Source organism: Protomyctophum bolini (assembly GCF_963924005.1).
Source record: "Protomyctophum bolini genome assembly, chromosome: 8".
In the NCBI taxonomy this organism is placed as follows: domain Eukaryota; kingdom Metazoa; phylum Chordata; class Actinopteri; order Myctophiformes; family Myctophidae; genus Protomyctophum; species Protomyctophum bolini.
In genome coordinates, this window is record NC_137869.1 from 39,933,071 (window position 1) to 39,960,584 (window position 27,514).

At 43.7% G+C, this 27,514-nt stretch overlaps 1 protein-coding gene across 5 annotated transcripts in view; it reads right to left on the reverse strand.

Annotated features, from left to right (window-relative positions):
• homer3b (homer scaffold protein 3b) overlaps positions 1-27,514 on the reverse strand; it is a 77,335-nt gene that overhangs the window by 1,967 nt on the left and 47,854 nt on the right. For 3 of the 5 annotated variants that reach the window (XM_080771355.1, XM_080771353.1, XM_080771351.1), the window contains 4 exons: positions 18,898-19,040; positions 16,318-16,477; positions 5,046-5,156; positions 990-1,070 (listed from right to left, as the gene is read on the reverse strand). In XM_080771355.1, coding sequence (XP_080627481.1) covers positions 990-1,070; positions 5,046-5,156; positions 16,318-16,477; positions 18,898-19,040 — 495 coding nt within the window. The remainder of the gene's footprint in view (positions 1-989; positions 1,071-5,045; positions 5,157-16,317; positions 16,478-18,897; positions 19,041-27,514) is intronic. The other 2 variants (XM_080771354.1, XM_080771352.1) reach the window with 1 other exon arrangement.

The window sequence follows — 27,514 nt, forward strand, 5'->3', positions numbered from 1 at the left end:
TTTGGAACCACTGTCCCATTGTACAAATACAACCTGCAGGTGGCACTGTTAGCTTGATTATCCTTGCCATTCCTGTGTCTGACTTCTAGGTAAGTAATGATTTAATTGACATATAATTATAAACCTTAATAGTGCGTTGGTTTATCTGGTCTGGATGTATTGTTAAAACTAAACTATACCCCTTTTAAACCTTTTCTCCATACAATTGGTCCTCACTCTATGTCTCAATGTTGGGCTGTTGACAGTTCAAATAAATCTTGTTTGAACTATATCCACAGTGAGACACAGAGCGAGTAGACCATCATTATAATGAGAATTAGTGAGGATCAATTATCTATCTTATGGAATGTGTGCGTGTGTGTGCATGCGTGTGTGCGTGCGTGCGTCAGACAAAATATGGCATGACTCGGACACCATCCGACCACTTAGTCATCAAACAAGTTACAATACAAGTCGCCCCCCCCCCCCCCCCCCCCCTACTATTTACATGTACAACACACGTTCTCATACACGGTAAGCAACACAGCACAGCAGTATGGCTCCAATAGGCTACTGCTTCTGTGTTGTTCTGCACGCGATAATAATGCCTCCTCCGCCATCAAAGAACAGATTCATCCAAACGTTTTAGTTTCGTTATTGCAGGAAAGGCAGGCGGCAGCGCAGTAAAGAAGTTTGTCTGATTGTTTTCAGTCTACTTTTGTGTTTGTGTGTCTAAAACTCTCATACACTGTAAACAATATTATAGGCGTAGGCTATCAGCTGTTCTGTGCACGTGCGCGCGAGTGAATGTGCGTGCGAGCGACGTGCCGTGGTACCGTTACACCACTTAAACATCTCCCCGTGGAGTGTCTAGTCAAACTCCATAGTTTATGAACAGTGCGTGGGCTGATAGCTCGGATAGCGTTGAAATTAAACAATGTTTACTACATGAAGAGCAGTGTTTAACCTGCAAGTTGCACTTTAACATGAGCCTCTCCCACCCCTCTCACCTGGAGTCTGTGAAGGGCCTCTTCTCTCTCTTTCTCCAGCTCACCGACATCTGATTTCTTACTCTGCAAGGTTTGGATTTCCTGAAATTAAGAGAATGAAAGAAAAGTAAATAGATATAAATACAGAACCACATGCTGTACTACATTCTGTTCCCATATACGGGCGCTTTGGTGGTTCTAGACAACCGCCTATCCGACTGACTTGACGCCAGGCGCGCCATTCCCTTGCCGAGCGGTCCGAGTTTGAAGTAAGTAGTAAAAAATAAAGTACAGGGGGAAAAAAGTACTTCATTATGTCCACCACTGAAATGTTCGTTCCTATATAGGCCCAGTTCCAAAAGCAGTGAGGTCATTTGTCACCTGCTGGCAGGATGAAACAGCAGTGTTGATAGGATTTGGCATTTTGGGACACCTTGATGTCGCCCAGGGAACACTTCTTATGGTTTAGTTAGTCACACGGCAGTGGGTCCCAAGCGTTTTAGCTCGACGCCCAACAGCGACCCAAATTACTGAAAACAGACGATCGACAGGCTTACAACACGCCGCAGCGCAACGAGTTGTAAGCTTGTAGATCTGCTATTTTCACCATTTTCACCAAATGTATGGAATTTCTCAGATTTTGTTGTAGAGGAAAATACTAGTTGCCACACTTCACAGCAGAGGTACAGACAATGGTCCATTTGCTTCCTTGATTGATTGATTGATTGATTGATTGATTGATTGAATACTCTATCAGCCAGAAGTCAGATATTAGGGCTAAAAGGATAACATAACTACCGTAGGTCCTCGGGACTTGTTTCCATTGTGGTCCTACTGTATGTATTCACTTAATCAACATAGCATAACAATTCAACACGTCATCAACAAATACAAAAACAAACTAATCAGTCAACTGAGGAGGACCCCGTGGAAGCCCCTCAGGGACCCTACTGTACAGTACATTGAGAACCAAGCAAGTAAAAGGTACATTTGACTTTAGATGGAATGTTTTGGCTGAGTGTGCTTCTGTCATTTCTGAATAATAGTTCCATCCTTGTATAGTTTTTTTTCGCATTTGCATAATGATACCACACAAAAAAAGACAATGGGGTTCCCAGAAACACAAGCGTCTGAAATATAAAACAAAGAAATGAAGAGGGAAAGCACCTTGTAATGCAAAATACAATTGTGCCCTTTACAGCTTTTTATATAAAACGCTGAGAGAGCATATACTGTAGGCATGTATTAAATAATTGTATTTTTGAGTGGCGCAACCACTCCAAGGAACAGCAATGTCCTAACCTACCTATGTGACTATGTCCTAACCCAGTGGTACCCAAACTGTGGTGCGTGCACCCCTTGTGGTGCGCGCAACATGAAAAGGCTAATGGTGGTGCTATGGTTTTATTTTAAATGTATTGACATATTATGCCAATATATGGCAGTATATGCAGAATATAGCCTATGCTGCATATATATGCCATATTCAGGTTCATATTATGTGCATATATGTGGATAAATATAGGAAATATATGTCTATATAGCTTATGCAATTTATATTTCCATGTGGGGGTTTATATTTCCAGCTACATCGGGAGGTAACAAGGGGTGCATGGCCAAAAAGGTTTGAGAACCGCTGTCCTAACCTATGTTTAGAGTACCAGTAGGGGCAAAAGTGGCGCTGTTGTGCCAGAAACAGAGAGAGAGAGATAGTGTTGCACTGTTGCCTGCTAATTACAGAGAGAGAGAGAGAGAGAGAGAGCGAGAGAGAGAGAGAGAGAGAGGCAGGGGGAGAGGGGAGTTGCACCACTCAGTTCACACGGGTGTGATTTTTCATTACACAGTGGCTTTCCTCCCTCTATATTCTGTGAACCCCATTATCTTCCACCTTTTTGTGTGCTAAATAATGCAAACACAAAACATATTTTAGTTTTAATTTTCATTGTGCATTTTGTTGGGTCAGGTGGCAATCTTGTACTGTATGTCCCTGTTACTTTTCAGGAGATGGACAAAAACAACCTGTGTTCCAATGTAGATATTATTTAGTCACAAGCTCTGGTAAATACATTTCCTTGGTTAAATATTCATAAAATCCACATAAATGTTACAAATATTGCCTGTCGGACAAGCAAGTATGGAGATACTGTACAAGGTTTGTGCCAGACAGCAAGGATTTGCATATTGTCCACTCAGCAGCGTCTGTCTGTTTGACCTGGAAGAGAGTGTCCTCTTCTATGAGCATTCCAGAATCCATCTTCATTTTCATTCTCTTTATAGTTCTCGTCTATATGGATCAGGGGAATGCACTAGAAAATCTTGAAAGTGTTCGTGGCGTGTGCCTGTGCGTGCGTGCATGCTGTGTGTGTGTGTGTGTGTGTGTGTGTGTGTGTGTGTGTGTGTGTGTGTGTGTGTGTGTGTGTGTGTGTGTGTGTGTGTGTGTGTGTGTGTGTGTGTGTGTGTGTGTGTGTGTGTGTGTGTATATGAGTGAGTGAGTGAGTGAGTGAGTGAGTGTAATGAATATCGTTGCTGTTCTTTCCGACAGCTTTTTGTGTTTTTAACTTCTTACACGAATGCCCTACTACTTGATCCCACAAAAGCATCAAAAGTAGCTCTACAAGCTCCAAACGTGGCGTGTGACTTAGTGGTGTGTGTGTGTGTGTGTGTGTGTGTGTTTGATATTGTTTTTGTCTGTTTCCAATTGTAATAGAGAAAAGCCAAAAGGCCACAACGACATCCACATGTGGAAAAGTTACGGAAGATTGTATTTTATTCTGTCAGAAGAAATGACACTACTTTAGTTAACCTTTCAACACAAAGACAGGAAGAACAGCTGGGCTTCTAGCTGCAGGATTCCATTGCAAAGGACAGAGCAGTGAATCAGGGAGGAATGAAAGATTAATTCAGAGCCCGGAGCCAAAAGGGACAGACTTTAAATCACTTCACAGGACAATTTAAATACACTAGAGTAGACTAACACACTAGAACAGTGGATCTCAAGTTCAACATCCCCCCTAATCCAATATCCAGGTCCCTTGCCGCTCTCAGTCCACACCCAACATAGACTAAGTTGCTGCTTTTGAAAATTAAGGTTTATAATCTCCACCAGGCCGGGCCCGATCAGAGTGAAACATTGCTCTCCCAGTAGGCCAAGAAAGATATCCACATTTTTTTAATTTGCCTCATGGTGGCGCTATAACACTTCACACCTTTTTGGCCTATGACTCTTGAACTATACGGTACTGTATGATACTATGGGCTCTATTTCCGTCCATGCTAAAACACCTACTATTTTGAATAGTAAAATCTATGTTGTGAGCTTGTACTTTTAACTATTCAAAAATGTTTTTCAAAATAGTAAAAAAATAAAAAAGAAAAGGCAAAGAAGTTTAGGGATAAGGGGAAAAAACAGAGCCCTTATGTATGGAAAGACGCAGTGACTCCAGTGCAGTGTAGAGTGGAGTGTGTTCATTACTTGTTATATGTATGGAAAGACGCAGTGACTCCAGTGCAGTGTAGAGTGGAGTGTGTTCATTACTTGTTATATGTATGGAAAGACGCAGTGACTCCAGTGTAGAGTGGAGTGTGTTCATTACTTGTTCTATGTATGGAAAGACGCAGTGACTCCAGTGCAGTGTAGAGTGGAGTGTGTTCATTACTTGTTCTATGTATGGAAAGACGCAGTGACTCCAGTGCGTGCAGTGTAGAGTGGAGTGTGTTCATTACTTGTTCTATGTATGGAAAGACGCAGTGACTCCAGTGTAGAGTGGAGTGTGTTCATTACTTGTTCTATGTATGTAAAGACATGGTGACTCCAGTGCAGTGTAGAGTGGAGTGTGTTCATTACTTGTTCTATGTATGTAAAGACGCAGTGACTCCAGTGTAGAGTGGAGTGTGTTCATTACTTGTTCTATGTATGGAAAGACGCAGTGACTCCAGAGTGGAGTGTGTTCATTACTTGTTATATGTATGGAAAGACGCAGTGACTCCAGTGTAGAGTGGAGTGTGTTCATTACTTGTTCTATGCATGTAAAGACGTGGTGACTCCAGTGCAGTGTAGAGTGGAGTGTGTTCTCTTACTTGTTCTTTGTCTTGGAGCAGAGCTTCCAGTTCCTCCAGGGATCTGCTCAGCTGCTCTCTGCCGGGGTCACTGGATGCAGGACGCCCACTCTGAGCCTCCAGCTCTGACACCTGCACACACACACGCACGGTTACAGAAATGAAAGTCTGTATGTAGTATGTACCGCTGCGAGTGTGCACACACACACACACACACACACACACACACACACACACACACACACACGCTGCATGAAATTGGCAGGATTTAACAGGAAAGCTTTTCTCTGGGCCGCTGTGTGTGTGTGTGTGTGTGTGTGTGTGTGTGTGTGTGTGTGCAGTGTTGATGATAGAGAACAGGAGTGTCAGCCATCTGCTGTTAACTCCTCAGACAACATGGACGTACTGTGTCTCTACTGAAACATTCACACTCATTTCATCAGCCTCCCACACGTCAACATGGAGCACAGGAACATCTCTTTAATTTAATGAGCATGTCCACGCGCGTGCGCACACGCACACGCACACACACACACTGTATGTCATGTCCTATGAGCAAATAGAGGGAGGGGATCAACGCCACGTGATTCTTTGTTTGACCCCGCATAAACCCTGATGTGTGTCTCAAAGAATATGATTTTTGGCAGAATCGTGGAAAGTTTATAATATCTGGCGGTCCTGCTTTCATTTCTCACAGCATATCGGGGGTTGTTGCAATTACCCACAGTAGGTCACCATATGTTGCGCTATAACGAAATAAACCCATCAACTGTAACCATGTGTACGTTCCCTAATGCAATTCCAATAGTAATCACGCACCGAAATACCCGCATGTACACACACACACACACACACACACACACACACACACACACACACACACAGGGAGGAATTCGACGTTTATACAGAAAAGCAGCAGCCGGCTCTATTTGCTGGTGATTAGCATATAAACTGTGGGGCTTAAAGAGCTGAGTGACGGTTTGACTGAACGGCTCTTTGAAGTTCTTAAACTTCTATGGATTCACATCTTCATTCAACTTGATGGCAGATCACAGAGGATGTGTGTGGAACAGCTGTTGCTTCATTTTAAAGTCTTTAACCCATTCTACAAATGCCTTCTAAATCACCATTTCATGTCAAGGACCCGCAAAAGCATATGTTTTTGTCTGCAGACCCCCATCTCCATTTTGTGTCAGGGACACCCAGAAGAGAAGATTTGCATTTAAAAAAAAGAAAGAAAGAAAAAAAATCATTATTTAAACTATTTTTCAAAAAGAGGTTTACAAGATCTGCTATTTTTGCTATTTTCATTAATCATATGATCGAGGCAAAAGTTCGAAATAATGGTGTATGAAGTCATATGGCCCATCCCTAGTTAGAGGTCAATTACACACAGCTGGGCAGAGAAACAACAACATCTGCAGAACAGTTTCCACTAGTAGTGCTTCCTAGTCTATCTATGGTGACTTCCTAGTCATCTATGCTTCTTATGGTGCCTTCCTAGTCTATGGTGCTTCCATTTTATAGATGAACTATACAATAGTGTTGAAGGGCTTACCGGTAATTGCATGTCTTGTCAAAATAATCCAAGTCTACAAATGTACTTGTAAGTAACTAAATGTTTTCAAATAGTGGCAAATAAGCCTTGAAAGTAAAAGTACCTCCAAATCCGGCAGAATTTGAGTACCGTTACTTTCAACCACTTTTCAGACCAGACGTCAAAACTTCCACCACCCCCACTCCTTTCCCTCTGTCAGACTGATTCTTCAAGCATGTCTTTCTACAACACAGTGCTGTCCAGTGTCCACTCCATCTGATATCTCTCCCTGATGCAAATACTATCTGCGCAGCTATAGCTCTGTGCCAGTGTTCGCTTATTATAAGCGACTTTGGGCTTTGTTGTTCTGTAAAGTTGCTTGTAAATATTGGTAGTTGTGGGTTACGGGTTTTTGCCCCTTAATTGTTTCTTAAGTGTAGTGGCTTATTTGGGCTTGGTTCCTAATGTTGTTTAAACCAGTGGTTCTCAAACATGTTCATGTCAAGGTCACCCCCAGATTAACATGCATTTGTCCACCCCACGGACAAGAACTAAAAAAAAACCATCGCATGGATGCACCTGGGACGTATCCTCAGTGATGTATCCCAAGGTCCTTGGGATACACTCACTCGGGTGACCCAGCCGGGGTGATCAAGTCCTGACTTACGACCCAGTAGCTACCCTCGTTTAGGAAAAAAACCAGGGACACACAATCCACTGCGCCAGCACTTCTCTGCCAGAACTGGGCCTCACCAGGTCCACTTGCGGCTTGAATGGCCCTCCTCAAGGCCCCACGTGGGTTATTTGGGCTTCCTCCTCACGGCGGACACAGGCTGAGGCGCTAACCCACACCGCTCACCCGGGTGCCGTCTATACGTTCCGGCTGTTAACCATCTCTCGGGTTGTCACACAGTCTATTCCTATGAGTCACTATATAAATAGAACTACTAAGAACAAAAAAAACATCGCATGGATGCACCTGGGACAATTTACTCTTAATCCAGAGCGACTTACATTAAGCAAGAACAAAAAAGCATGGGTATACATCACATAAAAACATTTATCATGAAACATGCGTAAGCTAAGAAAGTAACAGTGGAATATCTATAATGAAACTATACATATAAGCTATACATCTATACTACTATGCTATACATATGTACTATGACGTGCTATGACAATAGCACATACAATGCACTTATGCTGTCTACATAACATGCTATAAGTCTGTATCAAATGCTATCTAAGTCTACAGAATTGCTATCTAAGGGGGTGGGGTAAGTGCTATGGGCCATGATGGAGTCTGAAAAGGTGGGTTTTCAGACTACGGCGGAAGATTGGGAGTGATGCTGCAGTTCTGACTGCAATGGGAAGTGCATTCCACAGTTTTGGAGCCAGAAGGGAGAAGAGTTTGGGACGTGTGGAGCGTTGTCCCGGCGTTTTTAGTGAGGGTACTTCCAGCTTCCCTGCGTTGGCTGATCTGAGTGAGCGGGAGGGTTTGTAGGGTTCGATCATACTTGCAAGATATGGGGGAGCCATACCTTTGGTTGCTTTGAATGCCAGCATCAGAGTTTTGTATTCTGTGCGGGCAGCGACCGGGAGCCAGTGGAGGGAACGGAGCAGGGGGGGGGACGTATCCTCAGTGATGTATCCCAAGGTCCTCGGGGGGTTTCGGGTCTCACAACGTCATACCCCTCACTCGGGAGACCCCAGCATATAGTATCTTTTGGGCTTGTTTTCAGAGACCTAGCTGCTTATTTCTAAAAATGTGGCAACACTGAGCTCTCTCTATCTCGGTGCAGCTGCTCCACAGTTCCAGATCACTGGTCTGTTGCCGGGTCGTCTCGGTGTGTTCCAATGGGAGTCCTGCTCCTCTCAAAGCAACAGCACAATTACTTCACCAGATAATCCCTATATACAGTACAACGTTGTTGTTCTTTTTGTGCCTTTTCATAAATCAACGCCCCACTTGATTATACTAGAGCGTTGCGCTCTATGTAGCAGATCCGCAAGCTTGAAAACATTGGGGCCAAAGCGCTGCGTTTTGAGCTCATCATTTTGCTGATACTCCTTGAATTTGAATCCTGAAAAGTTAAACTTTTGGACATATGAGGTTTCCACCCGATAGTATAGTCTCGCGTAGCCAGACAACTATTCCACAATCTCCGAATGCTATATAGAGTCTGGAACTACACCTCCCGAAAGCAGAGTAAGGGTCGATTCATACTCCTATTTTAGAGCCGAATAAAAGTCGGTTCGGCGCTGTAGAGCCTACAATTTGACGTCATTTGAGGTTCGGGGGGGCGGGTACCGTCCTAAAGTCGGCTCTTCGGTGCTACTGAAATTTTCTGACGAGCCGAAATCATTTCGGCACTACAGCGCCGAAACAGGAGTATGAATCGGCCCTAAGGAAGCTGACATTTCCGTTCACGAAAAATATTTTTTTTCATTTTCTGCTAAGCAGCAAGCTATATATGCTTAGATGATTTCTACTTATATTAGGGATAACTTTGCGCGACTGTAAAGACGAAACAGAAGTGGGGAGGAGTATCCACTTCCGCTTTATATATTTGTTTACTCATGACAGAAAGCTCTGCCGTTGCTCCAGACTGTATGATGAAAGCATTTGGAAATTGCGAGAGGCAACTGTCTCTCTATAGCCTGGAACTCAGACATCCCACTCCCCTGCGCGTGCCGGTAGATCAGCTAATTTTGCTCTCAAATGTCTCCATCAATAACCATACTACTGCTGGATTCTGGATTCACACGGGGCCTTATCCACCCCTATGACCTGTTACTCCTAGACATTTCACCCCCATGCGCGTGCTAGTATATCAGCTATTTTCCCTCCCAAATGTCTCCATCTATAACCATACTACTACTGGATTCACATGGGGCCTTATCCACCCTAATGACCTGTCAAAACTGGACATCTCTCTCCCCTACGCGTGATTGTAGATCGGCTGGTTTATGCTTTCTATGGCATAGGCAGCTCCCGGCAGGATCCGCCGGGAGAAACTGTGCGCAGCTGCTGGACATGAGACTAATTCATTAGAGCGACAGAGAGAGAGAGAGGAGTGTGTGTGTGTGTGTGTGTGTGTGTGTGTGTGTGTGTATGCGGGTGTACGTCAATTTAACAAAGGTGCAGACGATCAGAAATCAGCAGAGAGTGATCGACGTTTGCGCTACTCTATGCCAAATTGAAGTGGACCCAGACTTTTTTTTCTCCCTGGAAATAAAAAAGTCTAGGTTTCCAAGGCTACTGTCTCTCTAACAGAGGCCTCCCATGGTCCCATGGGGTCACAGACAAGTTCAAGGAGAGAGAAGGATGCTGAGAGAAGATGAGGCTGGCTGGGCACTGCGTCAGGCATCCGGAACTGGCGGTGGCAAGCTAACTGACACTGTGGGAGCCAACACATTAACACAAGGCACTGCTGGGAAGGGAAAGAGGCCGACTGAGTGGAGCTCAAGACCCAGACGCTAGACAAGAGGGTGTGGAGGGCAGCCATTCAGCAGTCCAGAGATGTGTGTTGGGCTAGACCAGGGATTCTCAACCCGTGGGTCGGTCCCCAGATTATTAACAAAAGAAAAAAGAAAAAAAAGGAAAATGTTTTGCAACTGAATGGCTGGAAAATGGAAATTTAGAGTTTACATGTTTTAGTATTGATTTATTCATTGGGCAAAGGTTTTAGTGCGGGGGACTGACCCCATTTACTTCGGTTGCAAATTGTAAGCATAATAACACATGAAAACAATTTTACTGGAGGTATTTCTATCTTCATTTCGGATGCTGAATGGTCCAGCAGTTTGGGGAACACAAATTTGATAGGCCACCTGTATTGGTGTAACACGAGGAGTTAAATTAGCCCAAGGAAAGGCTGATGCCAACATTTGGAGCAGACAAAGGAAAGTCTCGTATATGCTGTGCTCCTGTTCAGCACAGTCCCACCACAGGCAGTTCAATGTGAGGCCGTACATTTAATCCATTCAGACCTGCTTGTAGATCTGCTATAATACTTAGTTAAAAACACCAAAAGGGGTCCCCGTTCAGAATGGGTTAATCTCTGTCGGGTTGGGAACCTCATATCTCATAGCAGATCTACAAGCTCAAAATATGTCGCTTTGTGCCGCGTTTCGAGCTTGCGGATCCGCTACTTCTGATGCTTTCGCGTGGCGCCGAAGTATGATCAAGTAGGGCGTTCATTTACGAAAAAAAAACACAAAAAGTTAGAATATGGAGATAGGAGGTTTCTGCCCGACAGCGATGATTTACTCAAATGACTGCATTTAAGTAACATTGTGAGACAGAGGCAGTTCAGTGTGAGGTTGTAGGATTCAGAGATAGAGGCAGTTACAGTATATAGGAAGGGAAAAAGTTCATTGATTGTTATCACTTTAAAGCTCCAAGCGATCAACGTGTCACGATGCAACACGTTGGGAGGTTGTATATCCGCCATTGTCAGTTATAATGTTTTCTGAAGGTTTTATTATGATTATTATTTGAAATGCTAAATTGTAATAAAGGAATGCATTGATTTTTAAAAATAAATTCTACTTTGTAATTTGTACGCTTGAATACTTTTGAATAGTCAAAGTCAAAGTGATTTGACCCCATCTCTTGGAGGAGTGAGCCGCAACCAAGGAGCGGTGAAGCTGCAGCCGCGCCGCGCTCGGGAATAATTTGATTAGTAGATTTGACCCCCCAATCCAACCCATTGATGCCGAGTGCCAAGCAGGGAGGCATTGGGTCCCATTTTTACAGTCTTTGGTATGACCCGGGCCGGGGATCGAACCCCGACCTCCCAGTTTCAGGGCGGACACCCTAACCACCTTAAGGACACTGTCTGGTCCCATACAAATTGAACACAGCAACTTCCCAACTCAACTTGTAGTTGAGTAATATTTGACCAGGAGTATCTATCTATACTTTGGGGTGGAGTACTTTGTCCAGCACCGACACAGACAGTGACGGAGGCCTGCCTGCCTGAGGAAAACAACACTGTTTGTTCTGAGACGTCCTGCAGACTAGAGGAAGAAAAAACAACAACAACTTGGCTGCTGGTTCACCCTCTCATCCCGGGGTAATTTGTCTTGTTCTTTTAACTAGGTCAGTGCAGAGGGCTGTGTGTGTGTGTGTGTGTGTGTGCGTGTGTGTGTGTGTGTGTGTGTGTGTGTGTGTGTGTGTTGGAGGGACATACGGGTGTCCTATCCTAAAACAGAATTGAGATGCTTGTTTGTCTCCAGCTATACTCTACGCAGAACCCTGGAGGACTGTTCTAATTCATGCAGTGCCACCTGGCTGACATCGTCCCGGAGGTGAGGAGAGGAGAGGGGAGGATGGGAGAGGAGATGGGAGGATGGGAGAGGAGAGGGGAGGATGGGAGAGGAGAGGGGAGAGGAGATGGGAGGATGGGAGAGGAGATGGGAGGATGGGAGAGGAGAGGGGATGATGGGAGAGGAGAGGAGAGGGGAGGATTGGAGAGGAGAGGGGAGAGGAGAGGGGAGGATGGGAGAGGAGATGGGAGGATGGGAGAGGAGATGGGAGGATGGGAGAGGAGAGGGGAGGATGGGAGAGGAGATGGGAGGATGGGAGAGGAGAGGGGAGAGGAGAGGGGAGGATGGGAGAGGAGATGGGAGGATGGGAGAGGAGAGGAGAGGGGAGGATTGGAGAGGAGAGGGGAGAGGAGAGGGGAGGATGGGAGAGGAGATGGGAGGATGGGAGAGGAGATGGGAGGATGGGAGAGGAGAGGGGAGGATGGGAGAGGAGATGGGAGGATGGGAGAGGAGAGGGGAGGATTGGAGAGGAGAGGGGAGAGGAGAGGGGAGGATGGGAGAGGAGAGGAGAGGAGAGGTGAGGTGGGGTCAGGCGAGGAGACGTGAGGTGAGGTGAGGAGGTTGAAGGGGGATAACATTTGGCAGTGCTCGGGGAGATCGATGAGGCTCCTTGGTTCAGACTAGACGCAGAACCAGCTGTCTGTTTTATTCAAATATAATATTTTTAAGGGTCATTAGTGTGGTTGCCCAACAGGGCAACCAGACTCTTGTAATTGTAACACTTTATTCCACTTCCACTTATTATTTTTCTTCCACTAGTCTTTATTTTGACGCACTACCCCTCCCTCAGTTTTGACTGTACGCACTTGAGCCATATGTCAAATTGACCGGAAAAATCGGGAATCGATGGCGTGTACTTTGCTAAGAGAAATGTTGTATAGTTTAATTGATATGAATTTATTAGTGAATTAAATTATCCCATTGACTTCAATGGAAAAATGCAAAAAATCACATTCAAGTATTTTTCCCTCTGAGACTGTAAGCACTATAGTTACAAAACTTGGAGGAATATTTACTAATTATCACTAAAATTAATTAAAAATATATATTTTTAGGTCGGCCTCATGGTGGCGCTATAACAGCCCACTTTACCTTTTGGCTCATAACTCTTGAACCGTATGTCGTAAAATCAAAATTATTTTTTCCCTGGATTCCTTGGGTCATGACGCATCTCCCCATATAGGCCACGCCCATTTCCGCCATGATGGATTTTCCGCCATTTTGAATTTTGTCCAAAACACACTTTTTGCTTTTCCTCCTACAGATTTTGTCCAAATCTCACAAAAATCTGTACACGTGATCTCTGGACCCATCCGATTAAAACACAAACGCAGATTTTCGGTAGTGCGTATCGTTCGGCCGTAATCGTCTTCCGAAGTCAGTAGGAGGGGCCTATATCACGAAAAATGCCATAAATCACGAACGGAATGTCCAATCCATCCAAAATTTGAATCACATGTCCGGGGTGGTTCGTTCAACCGAGTTCCAAAAGCAATTCCATTTTCATCCATAGGGGGCGCCGCAAACGCGATAAATGTAACCATTTGTCGAAAAAACAGAATTTCGGGGGTTAAATCCCCTCCGAATTACTTACACACGATTTAAGGTGTGACTTGAAACTGTAACAGGCTGGCAATATCAGTGGGAGGGGTATATATATGTAAGCCACTGCGGCAACCACACTCTGCAATTTTTTAAAATTGCGACCTCTCCGAGGTTGTCTAGTTATTTAAGCATCTGTGGTTTACTACTAGACAGCTTAGTAGAGCGAGAGAGAGACAGAGAGAGAGACAGAGAGAGAGAGAGTGTGCGCGCGTGTGTGTGTGCGAGCGAGCGTGCGTGCATGAGCGTGCATTCTATTTACGTGAGCATTTACTCTGTTTACTCTGTTTGTGGCACTTTGTAGGTGACTCTGGTTAAGAGTGTTTGCTAAAAGAATTGCCTAGATTGCAAATAGTGTGTGGATTGCAACTTTCCTCATTAACACAGGCTGGTGGAGCCTAACCAACAATCTGTGTGCAGACTGAAGATTAAATGCTTAGATTTGTGCTCCTTGATGATTTTAATGCAGGCCATGAAAACAACAAAACTGCAAAGGCGGACAGAGATGAAAATAATATGCTGATCATTTACATTATATATCTTATATAGAAAAAGTAATTATGAAGGCCTTGCTGTAATACTAAAGGGAAATCAAGATGGTTTCCAATACAGGGATGCTTTGATTATCACAAAAGATAAACATGGCTATACTGCCATCGGTGAACGTCAACCTATTTGCCAATAATGCCGATGGCAGTCAGCAAGGCAAATATCGGCTGATACAGATCTCTAAATATGTATTGTAGGGCCAACACGAGCAACATTGGAGGTAGGGATGTTACGATATGAAAACATGTCACGATTATTGTGGCAAAATATTATCGCGATAGTTAAAATATGCTTAAATGCCAGTTTTGTTAACCACTTGAAACTCTAAAATCCCTATTCATGGGGGAACATTCGGCAGAAAAAGTTCACAAGACGTTGTGAGTTTACATCTGCTATTTTTACCGAATCGATTCAAGTGAAATAGAATACCAACAAGTTTGTATCACGTATAGAGGTTACAGCTCAACAAAAGCTAATTCATGCCTCCCCCTGGCCAGCCGGGGCGCCTGATGGAGGGGAAAGGAACTGGTTGGAATAACGTGTTCCTTCCACGCGCTACGTCCAACCAGGGAAACTCCCCCCTGTCAGGTGTAAAGGAGCAACTTGGACACTCAAGCATGAAGGAAGCATGAGTTAAGTCCGTTGCTCTCCCCAGGTTGGCGGAGGGTGTGTAGAGCCCAGGATCACATTAGATGATTGACACAGGGGTGAAAAATGGGTTACAAAATCGTGGGATAAAAAATATATATTAAAAAAAAGCTAATTCATCCTAGGAGGACGATTTAACGAAACATTTTAATCTCCACGATACGATTATTGTGAACATTTTTGAATCACGATAAACTATAACAGAGATCACCGCAACCCTAATTGGAGGTCATGAAGCTGAGCAGTCTTGTTCATGGCTCAGAGTCTGAAACGTTTCACAAGGTGTGCCGAACATTCCCAGTTCCTGCTTGTGCCTGCCGCCCTCAGTATTGTGTTGCAAAAAATAAACATTTACACGGTGATAAGAGAGATAACACGTTTAGAGTATAGAGGTTGTTTTGTACAGATATGAATGCAGGTGTACCTGACCTTTGGTGTGCCCTGGGCATGTTTGAAAAACACTTCCATTAGCATGTAGTAATAGTTTGTCTTATTTCTGTTACTGTAAATGTTTAAGTAGAAAGGTTTGGCTGTGTCATTTTGGAACTAAACTCTTTATACATACACATATACCGTACATACACTGCCCCAGTGAGAGCCTCATCCTTTAATTACTAACATTCCTGTTTTTAAAAGGTTAATTCAAACTATATATGTATGAGCAGGAAATGGGGAGTCTTGCATACCTCAGCTGTAATCGGCTGTCAGTCAGCTGATTGTATCAATCAGCCTAGCTTCTCATTTCTCATTCACAGCTCTGCTGGTCATTACGTCACACTTCCATACTCCAATCAGAGCTCACACTCTTAACAGAGCGGCCCCTTTAAATATGGCTTTGCATTCACTAGAGGTCTGCTCGTCTTGCTGCCTGCTTCTCATTCGCTGCAGCTTAGCTGCCTCCTCCACCCCCCAGCCCCCACCTTTTGATCAGAGTCTGACATTATAGCCTGAAACGCTTATATGTCTGCTGATTCCAGCTAAATATCAACGTCAATGTATTGCTTATAATAACATTACTATTGTATCCCATGGGGGTTTTGCTTTAAACGTTCCCGGATTTAGCTTAGCATGCTGCTGAGAAAACATTCAGGGAACCTCTCCCAAAGCGAGAGCCTTCCATCTACTTCAACTTTGAAGTGAGTGTTTCTGACTGAAATGCTAATAAATGCTATTCCCACTTGGGCCGCCCTATAGCCTCAAAGGTCTGGACACGAAACGCCACTGGTGGGGGACGCCAAAACAGACCTGGAGAAGGTCTATTAAAGTAAGGCAAAGACAGTGGGACGTCGGACATGGGAAAACTGTCAGTCCGTTGGGTGGTGTGTGTGATTAGTGACTCTCTGCTCCACCAATAAGGAATCAATTGTGGGGGTCTTTGACATGAACCACGGCCTACGGGGACACACAGGCCTAGTCCTCACCTGGTTCTTTGAACCACAGCCTATACGGGACACACAGGCCTAGTCCTCACCTGGTTCCTTGAACCACAGCCTATACGGGACACAGAGGCCTAGTCCTCACCTGGTTCTTTGAACCACAGGCTATACGGGACACACAGGCCTAGTCCTCACCTGGTTCCTTGAACCACAGCCTATACGGGACACACAGGCCTATAGTCCTCACCTGGTTCCGCAGTCTGTCCGTCTCTTCCTCGTACTCGGCCAGCTGGTTCTTCCATTCCTCCACGCTGCTGTTAGCTTCCTGCAGTGCCGCTACTAGCTTAGCATTGCTGTCCTGGAGAGTGAACAGCTCCGCCTCCAGGTTGATGTCACACACCGAGCTGCTGAGAGATACATACAGTACCACAGTTATATCACAGAGATACATACAGTACCACAGTTATATCACATCGAGATACATACCACTTTTATACCACATACTGTAGAGAGATACATACCACATTTATACCACAAACTGTTGAGCAGGTGTGCCCAAAAGGTAGATCACGATCTACCAGTAGATCACAAAGGCTGTGCAGGTAGATCACATGACCTCTAAAGAATATTTAATTTAAATGTAGAAACAAATATTTTGACATCTGCCACTTGAATTAAGGTGACTTGATTGATTGACATCAAAAGGGCCTGTTGTCAAATGAAATACAAAAAAAACCCTATACCTATTCCATTTCTCCCTCTCAATTTCCCATTCAAAGTGCATTTGTCTAATATGTAACAGCAGCTCCGCTGTTCCAAAGCCCACTCGGGTCCAGCTGGTCATTTTGAAAGTAGCTCTACAGAGTGGGCGCCCCTGCTGTAGAGAATAGAGATACATACCACATTTATACCACACAGAGATACATACCACATTTATACCACACAGAGATACATACCACATTTATACCACACAGAGATACATACCACATTTATACCACACAGAGATACATACCACATTTATACCACACAGAGATACATACCACATTTATACCACACAGAGATACATACCACATTTATACCACACAGAGATACATACCACATTTATACCACATACTGTAGAGATACAGTACATACCACATTTATATCACATGAGAGATACATACCACATTTATATCACATGAGAGATACATACCACATTTACACACACACACACACACACACACACACACACACACACACACACACACACACACACACACACACACACACACACACACACACACACACACACACACACACACACACACACACACACACACACACACACACACACACACACACACACACACACACACACACACACACACACACACACACCCTCTTCTAGACAGCCCCTAGGTACCCCAACTGTGAAGTCTATTGTTCTCAAACATTTTAAGAATGGTATGCATGGTTAGGTAATAACTGTCTACAAATGGAACCAAATGGACTCCATTGGGTCCATTGGGTTCCTAACTACTATATCAACCACTTAGCTGAGGACCCCCTGGACCTCCTCTGCTTGGACGACAATTACACACACCCTACCTATTTGAAGACACCCTTTTGCCCTCGTATGATTGGACAATGTATGGTGACATCACAATAATGTGAACTATAGGGAAGTAGGCAACCACACTCGCAATTCCCCAGAGTTGCATCTTTCTGGTTATTATTATTAGCAGCAGCGGCAAGCAGTGGGAGCAATTAATTGGTGTAACGACTAAAGTGCGAGACAAAAGGGCTGAAAATAATTGTGCCTACTTTAAAATAAGAAAAGAAAAAAGAGTGAGAGAGAGAAAGAGAGAGAGAGAGAGAGAGAGAGAGAGAGAGAGAGAGAGAGAGAGAGAGAGAGATGTTGCCCATGGCCATGGAATAGATGCATCAAGCCTTATCCAAACGTAGAGCTGCTCACCATGGCAACCAGATCAAAGCCAGCATGTGGCTGTATTCACACAAAATCTGTACACACATGTACAGATATAGTATTTGCGTTTCACAATCACAGTAATTATGATCATCTGGGGCAGCCTAGGAAAGGTCAGGTCACGCAGCTGCTCAAGTCCTTTCCAACTACGTCGTAACAGACCAACAAGTGAGTCAGCCAAGGAAATCGGACTTGATTATATGAGAGGAGTGTTGGCAAAACATGGAGGTCTTGAGCATGTTGACACTAAAGCAGTGGTTCGGGGAGTGGGAGATAGGGGACCCACACTCCCACAGGGGTCCACAGCAAAATTATTCTAACCACTACGAGCTTGTACATCTGCTAACACATTTCTTTTTAAAAAAAGTTTTTATAATTGACTGCCATTGATGTACACAGATATGTCATTTCAAGCACAGACCGCCATCATCTGGTGTTGACTTTTTTTTGGTGTTTGCTGTCTACAATAGAGGGCGCTCTTTCACAACCTTTGTGTTAACCCAGGGCCTCCGAAGAACTTCTTTATAAAAATATTATTTTCTCTGCTTTCTGTTCACAGACTGCGCTTTGGGTGAAAACAAGCTATATTCAACTGCTAAAGAACTGACTAAAGAACAGAACATTGCGGTGAAAAGTCGAGACCAGTGTTGATTTTGACAGATTTCTTTTAGTCTTGAATAGTTTTCATTTCGTTTTGGTCACATTTTAGTCACCTGGAATGTCTTAGTGTTAGTCTAGTTTTAGTCGACTAAAATGTATTTTTGTAGTCGATTAAATCGATTAGTTTGATGCATTTTTGCACCCCTAGCCTTAGATGAAAGCTAGTTCCAGAGTGCTACAGATGGTGTTATTTATTCATACCCTTCTGACAGCATCTTCTTGATCCTCTCCTTCTCCGAGGTCAGCTCGACCTCGGCGCTCTTACTGCGCACCAGTTCCCCCGGACCGTTAACCGGACCGTTGACCGCCAGGGGGGGCGGGGAGTGTCGTTCCTCAGACAGCTCCTGAAGCACAAAACACACAACAGGTACATGGGTAACATGTTGATATTACTGCTCTCGTTTACCCCAGAAGTGTATACAGGCCCAGTGGGGCCACTGTAAAAACTAAACCAGTGCATTTCTTTTCTTCTTTATTTGCTGCATTTTGTGGTTCCGAAAGTAGCAGGCTATGACTATAGCTGTCAGCCTGTCACCATTTAACACCCCACTAGACAGCTACGGAAAACGGATGAAATCCACCCCGGTCCGAAAAAATGTGTGCAAACGTGACTGACATAAACTATAAAGTGAGGTCGATTTTATTTTACGTCCTCTGAAATTCGCGACCAGTGTGCAAACACCTTTAGGGCTGTCTGTCACTATCATGAAATTATCTTATATTATTGTAGATCTGCTATTTTTTTAATAGCCAACTGTACAAAAAACAGTGATTTTGCTGGGACCCCCTGGAACCCTACCAAGGACCTTAGCTTTAGCAATTTTTGTTGTTTTAGACAAGTGTTTGAAAATGTATTAATACCCCATTTCCTGTCAGACTATTGTAATCTATCAATGAAAGTAAGTAAAGTAAAAAGAAAAAAAATTATTAACATTTTTTGACAATCATGCTAAAATAATTGCGAGTATCTAAAATAATTGTGATTAGGTGATTATGTAATAATTAGGACAGGCCTACCCACTGGGCCACAAGGACACCGTACTCTGGGCCAACAAAATGTATGCCATAAATAACTAAAAAAAAATGCATCTAGTCAGTAAACAAGAACAAGGCAAATAGTCACATATATAAGCAGATTGAAAAGAAAACAATGTAGTGCTTCAAAGATGCTACGTTACCAGGTAAACAATGAACCTATAGTGCTTCAAAGAAGCTACGTTAGCAGGTAAACAATGAACCTAGAACAAAGACAAACATCGCTGAAAAAAATTAACATTTTGGAGTTATGTGGTTTCTCCCCTACAGCAGAGATAGTATACATGAAACAGAAAACTAAAAAACTAAAAGTGAAAAAGTAACCAACATATCTCCATAGTAAACTAGAATCTATTGAAAAAGTTCATCTCCTGAAAAGTGAAACAAAGGCAAGAGAGTAGGAGGTGGAGTGTGAGGTGGAGCCTGAAGAGGCAGGTCTTCAAACTGTGGCACACTTGGATGTGAGTGGGTGAGTCTGCAGTTCTGACTGCAATGGGACGGAGAGTTTATTCCACAGGAGGGAGAAGAGTCTATCGATTAAGAACTGTGCTTGATATGCATCCATTGCCGTCTCCGAAGACACCGAAACATATTCCAAAACGAAATGTAGATGTTGTTTTGCAAATAAATTATTGAACCTTGAATCTGAAATGCGGATGTGTTGGAGAGAACACTGAATCATTTATTCATCCAGACTTCTGAAGATTGCTCGGTTTTGCGGCAACGTTGCGTCTACTACACATCCTCCATTACTTAACCCATTCTGACCGGGCACCCATTTTGGTGTTGGCATCATGTTATGCTTTAGCTATTGAAAAATAGCAGATCTACAAGCTCATATCGCGCCACCGAGTGGCGCGATACGAGCTTGTAGGTCTGCTATTTTTGAAAAATTCGAAGAACGACTGACATTTTTAGAATCTGATCTCAGGTCAGAATGGGTTAATCAGACCAGTGTGTGTCCAGTGGAAACCTCGTGTGAATCTGATCTCAGGTCAGAATGGGTTAACAAATCTGGGCTGCATGGATTCCAATCAACAGCACAGCCTGACAGTCAATCCCCTGCCGCAGACTGAAATCATGTAAACAACATTTGAATTCCATATTCATTGGCGTTGGCTGGTGCATTCAGATAGCTATAAACACAACACGAGTTCAGAACACTGGTATCGGGATCGGAAAAAAGTGTAACTGGAGTACTGGACATCCCTACTAGAAAGCAAGAGTGTCTATTTCAAACACAAAGTGTTTTTTGACTGGGGAGTCATATTTTCACAACAGCCTGTCATAATTTGTACCCCCTCCCTATCTAATTATTGGACAGTATTAGGATGTTGATATTCTTTTTGAATTCATCTTTAGGGCCCCAAATCATATACCCTAGAAAGCACTAGTGTCTATTTCAAACAAAGTGTTGTAGGTATTATAATACTTGACATTAATAAGTCAGTATAATAAGCTCTATAATGCGTTATGATAAAGGTTATATTTATAAGTACTTAAGTGCCTCTGCTGCATGCATCCCCCCAGAACCGGTTTTCACGCCACAACATATAAACACCACACACACAATGTCCCGACCTCATTCATTCTTCATTTAAGTGTTACCAATATCTTTCTTCCATTTGAAGACTTGAGCGCCACACACGCAACATTAGCTCCCAGTATGCCAGGACTTGTCGCGCCGCCCAAACCGTGCTACTCATACGCCGAGTTGGCAGTGCCCGGGATCGAACCCATGACTCTGTGGTCCAAAGTGCGAGAGTTCTACCGACTGAGCTATACCCGGTCGGTAGCTAAACGCGAAAATAGCCAACTTCCGCCACTCGTGGTGTGCTGTGTTCTTAGTTTATCATAAAACGAACAGAATACTGAATGTTCCTGCTGAATAGGATTCAAGTGGTCTTTATTGTTTCATCTTATGTTCCTTCCTTTCACATATTAGCTATGTATTTTATGTTGTCTAGCTAACTAAATCTAATTTCAAAGACCGCTATGCATATTATCAAGCCACGGACCCCCATCACTTATCTATGGGGACCCCCTGGAGGTACCAGGACCCCTCTTTGAGAATCACAAACAAAGTTTGCACTGGACAAACTTTTTTTCTTTCTCCGGTGCCATCGCGTGCCTCTGCTGTCTCAAGGATCACATGCAGAATGAATGAGGCAGTAGGCACCTAGCAGACACTTTTCACAGTGTGAAAAGACCCAACACCTTCCAGACAGGCAGGAGGACACAGAGAGAATAGATGTGTATTCTCCTGTTTGATACACTGTCTGTCAGCCTTGAATAGGGCAAAATACATAGCAAATAATACACAAAAAGCCGCTCGACTGAGGGGAGGCAAAAAGTTAAAAAAAATAAGTAAAGGCTCCTTCATAGTCTGGATTTCCGGTGGTGAGGTGACCACCGAAACGGTGGTGAGCTGACCACCGGAGCTGAAATAACGTTGAGCGGTGGTGAGTAAAAACAGAGAGAAGGGCTGGGGGCGGTGGCGGTGGTTTGCTCTTAAACCGCGGCTCGTGACGTCATGTTGTAGTTCGGTGGTCACCTCACCAACCGGAAATCCAGACTATGAATGAGCCTTAAGGCCACATGCCTTACTTTGCCTACAGTAGATCCGTGCCTGATATACAGTTGTACTATGAGTCATAATGATACTAATATACAGTAAAGTGTATGGTCCTGTGGAGGAGCCCAGCTGGTCAGAGTGCTATCTGGTGCTGCAGCACGGCAGATGGCTTATGAATGCTAATGGGATTCACATTCAAAGAAAAAACTGGCTCGGGTTATCCGAGGATTCACTGTCCACACGAAGCGAGACCGGTGTGTTCGTTACGGCTGGAGATTAACCACCTGAACCCCTCTGTCCCAGCATCCATGTTCTGGGGGACGGACGGACGGATTAGGCAACAAGTTCACGATGCGGTCGAAACACAACGCGTTTTACTGTTCCTAGACAGTGTTGATGATTTCTTGTCACAAGATATAGAATATATAGCATTGTATGTCTTTATATGTGTTGATAAATTGAATACACAGCACCAGTGACAAATGTATAGGGAGGAACTTGCCTCCCCCGATTGGCCAGCCCAGTTCTGATCTACTTAAGACGTTAATAAAAGTGACCACCTTGGATGGAGCGCTCCGTCTTTGATCTCTGCTCCCTGCGAGAGTTAATGAGCATAGTTTTGTCCTCTGAAAATCATCAATAAATCATCAATAATAAGTACTGTCTATCACCCTGACATGTGTGTAAAGGATATAGCATGTAAGCAAGCTGTGACACTAAATGGGGATGTTACATTTGTAAATGGTGCATTTATATAGCGCCTTTATCCAAGGCGCTTTACACAGATGTGCAGTACGTTCACCCATTCACGCACCGATGTCAGAGGAAACCATGCGAGGCACCAATGTACAGACATTGGGAGCAATTAGGGGTTCAGAGTCTTGCTCAAGAACACTTCGACACTAACTCTGGGGGAACCCGGGTTTGAACTGGGAACCTTGAACCGGTTCCTATCCGGTCACTCTACCCCTATTTATTTTATTAGATATTAGTTAAATTATTAGTTGCAATGTTTGTTTTGCTTACTTTGCAACCGTCTGCTAGTTTAATAGTTTTTTTGTTTCGTTTTTTGGCTTAAATAAGCTACTTTGCAGATGGGAGTTGTATGCAGTGTTCATAATACCTCTATGTTCATAGGATGATGTGCACTGCATTAGCGTGCCATACTGGTGACAGTAGATTAACCCATTTTGGGCGGGAACCCCTTTTGGTGTTAGCATCATGTCATGCTTTAGCTATTGAAAAATAGCAGATCTACAAGCTCATAGCTCGCCACCGAGTGACAATTTTGTTGACCTGTGAGCCCAGCCCACCTGCAATGTACAGATATTACTGCTTCTTTATGCCTATGTATGCTCGACTCAGTTCGAGCGAGTGGTATAAAGCAGTGGTTCCCAAATGTTTCAGGTCGAATAAGAGAGATTAAACGTTTGCCTAAGACTCAAATAGTGAAAATAGCAGATATAAAGGCACACAAAGTGTTGCTTCGCACCGTGTTGCAAGCTTGTAGATCGGCTATTTTCTGCAAAAGCTTTCCCCCACAGTACGGAAGCTGGGGTTTAAGTGGTTAAAGAGTTTTATTTGTTACATCTCAGTACAGTATAATACAAGTAGCCTACACAAATTATTTGGTTTTGGTTTACAGCAGCAATAACGACAATAACATAACTAGAAAGGTGCAATTCTGGGAAATGTGTGGTTGGAATCCACTGGGAACGGAATTCCGTCTTACCATTTATATTATACATTGTGAATATGATGTCATGTGAAGCATGACAACAGTGTGTGAAAAGTATGACCAAGAGCTTCACTTTTCTGTTTTCTGAAGCATGACCAAGAGCTTCACTTTTTCTCGGACCGAGAACAATAGTGTGTTGCCTATAGCAACCACACAAATTATGAATAATGAAGCAGTAAGGTGAATAGTAGCTAATTGTGTACATTAATCAAAGCCCAATTTGAGATGCTTTGAAGGCGCTACATGGGCCCAGATCAAACAATGTCCTTCAACTCAGTCCTTCAACGGGTCTGGTGTACAGCGTATGAACATAAGCATGTGTGTGTGTGTGATGTGTGCACATGTACATCTGCATACGTTTATTAGCATCTCTTGGCTACGACTCTGTTTACAAGTATTTCTGGGAGCGTACCTATGTTCCCCAGGTTCTAGAATAAACCTAAACGAGAAACCTAACCTAGTAATTTTAGTACTAAAAGTATTTTAGCAACTTAGTCTTGTGTTACTTTTAGTAGCAAACTCGTTGCCTGCCAATGACGAGAGTTCTCGTCTTCTCACTCCGAGGCTTCACAATGATGAGTTCTCGTCAAGATGTGTTTTCAGTGGTCCACAGTGGTCCACAGTGGTTCAGTGGGCGCTCTAGCTCTACCGCAGCTGATCCCAGGATAAAAGAAGATCCCGACACACCCAAGAATCACCTGATCACCACATTTTTTCAGCTGGTTTAGGACAATGCTAAAAGAACACAATGATTTTTTTCTCTGCTTTCTGGTGATGTTGGGCGAAAACAAGCCACATTCAACCGCCGTGTCCGCCCATATGGAATGGATTATCGCGACGCCACAATCTACTGCGACTTTCAAAGCAACCCAGCGTGTGGATTGTTAAAGTGTTGCACCCCTAATATGGAATCTTAAGCGCATCTTACTTCTTCGCTAGGTTGATGCGATGACCACACTCAAACTGTTTCGTTTGCCAACAGCCGCCCAACCGTTAGGCTCTGAACCAACCAAGGGTTCATACCTCACAGATTTTTCCAAAATATTTATCGCAATAAGACGCAAAAAAAAAAGCCAGTTCAGTTAAAAAATAAAGTACATCATCTCTGTCGGTTACAAAACTCAGAATTCAGAATTGTTACTTTTCAGCTATTCAAATAAAGAAAATAGCTAAAGTAGCAGATCTACAAGCTTGAATCTTTTGAGCTTGCAGATCTGCTACTTTTGCTGCTTTTGTGTGACGCTGTAGTATGATCAAGTCGGGCGTTAATTCCCCCCCTTCCCTCCCTCCCTCCCTCCCCCCAATAACAAAAACACACAAAGCGATAAGAGGTTTTTGCCCGACAGCCACTGAAATCAAAAGGAAAGAGAAGTGCACCACTCTATCTCTCTTTCTCCTCCTCTCTCAGAAGCGCCACAGTTAGGGTTATGTGTCCTATACACAACGGCCTCGGCAGCAGCAGTTACTGTAGATGTTGTGTATTATTAATTCCACACAACTCAGCCTGCCTCCGTTCCCCCCCTGAGGACATCTGCTTTGTTTTCTACAGCCTGTGCCTGCGTGCTCTCTGCAGGCTATCTTTAGAGAAGGCGTGCATATCGTGGCTGCCGAGTGGAAAACCTCCAATGTCCAAAAAAACTATCACTTTTCAAATTCAAACAATGGCAAAAAGTAACAGATTGACGAGCTCGCGTTTCCAGCTTGCGGATCTGCCGCTTTCGATGCTCGTGTGCGACGCCGTGTTGTGATCAAGTAGGTTTAAAACACACTTAACCCATTCTGAACGGGAACCCATTTTGGCGCCAGCATCATGTCATGCTTTAGCTATTGAAAAATAGCAGATCTACAAGCTCATAGCGCGCCACCGAGTGGCGCGCTACGAGCTTGTAGGTCTGCTATTTTTTGAAAAATCGAAGAACGACTGACATTTTTTAGAATCTGATCTCAGGTCAGAATGGGTTCATCAGACCAATGTGTGTCCAGTGGAAACCTCGTATGAATCTGATCTCAGGTCAGAATGGGTTAACCACTTCCACTTTTCGATTGGATCTTTTCGTGCCATTATGTGCGGCACTCTAGTGCAACAAAGTAGGGCATTAATGTATGTAAAAAAATATAAAAAGTGGAAAAATATGGAGATTTTCCGGTCACAGCGACGATGTGGGATGAAATTAATTCATGAAAACACCACTTGATGCGGGCGTTCAAAGACGAAGTGGGGCACTGACTGACGTCCGGAGAGGAGAGGAGAGGAGAGATAACTCCAGTGATCCACAGAAGAGAACAAAATCAAAGCTGCAGACCAAAGTCAGCAGGCTAGCCTCCAGGTGTAAATTATTTATATTCGGCATCACGTTTAACGCATAAAGATATATATGGGATTACAAATCTACAAACGTTTCCCGTACGTACTCCGTCTCTGGTCTCTCTGACCAACGCATTTGAGTCGTAGCCGGGCGGAGGAATCAAAACCTGATGATGTGCTAATGACCAATCTGTTAATTAGCATGAGCTGAAAGAAGTCCTCTGAAAGATTCACTCTAAAAGCTCCCTCTCCGTCAGTGGTGGACTAATAATATTGTTGCCGTCGGGCAGAAACCCCTTGGGCTGTATTTTGCGTGTCTTAAGTACCAGGTCTTATTACCTAACTTGAGTAAACTAAAGACCTGGAGGCGAGCATTGATCACGCCTCCAGGTCTTTAGTTTAATCAAGTTAGGTAATAAGACCTGGTACTTAAGACACGCAAAATACAGCCCCTTGTCTCCATATTCTAACTTTTTGTATTTTTAAGTGGTGCAACCACTTCTACAACCAGCTCGCAATGTCCATGTACCTGTTTGTGTCGTAGGTACGTAGGTACGTCAATGAGCACGAGTGGTGTGCGCATGCGTGCATGTGCACCACTGGTGTGCGCACGCACCCGCACCCGTGTGTGGATGTTGTTACTACATAAATAGCGTCAATGCTAGCGAGCTAAAATATAGCCATCCTTGCTCTAGAAAGCACCAATGTTTCCATCTAGACCACCGGATTATCAGCAAAGACCTCCGAAAATCGCGCTAATGGACCAAACCATGAAGAGCTCCGTAGATTAGGAGTTATTCAGCTTTTAGAGAGGGGAGTTGCACCACTTGGTTCACACAGGTGTGATTTTTCTTAAATGAATGTCCTACTTGAACATACTACGAATACAGCGTCACACAAAAAGCATCAAAAGTAGCAGTTCCACAAGCTCGAAATGTAGCGGCAAAGCGTTTTGAGCTTGTCTGCTACTTTTGCTATTTCTGAGCAAACCCGACAGACCATGTATTCACTAGTGTACAAGTACTTTTTACTTTACTTGAATATTTCCATTTTTAAATAATTTCTACTTCTACATCTCAGGGGCAAATATTGTACTTTAGACTCCACTACAGTTATTTGAACACTTTAGCTATACAAGTTACTGCAGTTTTTAGAAACTTATAAG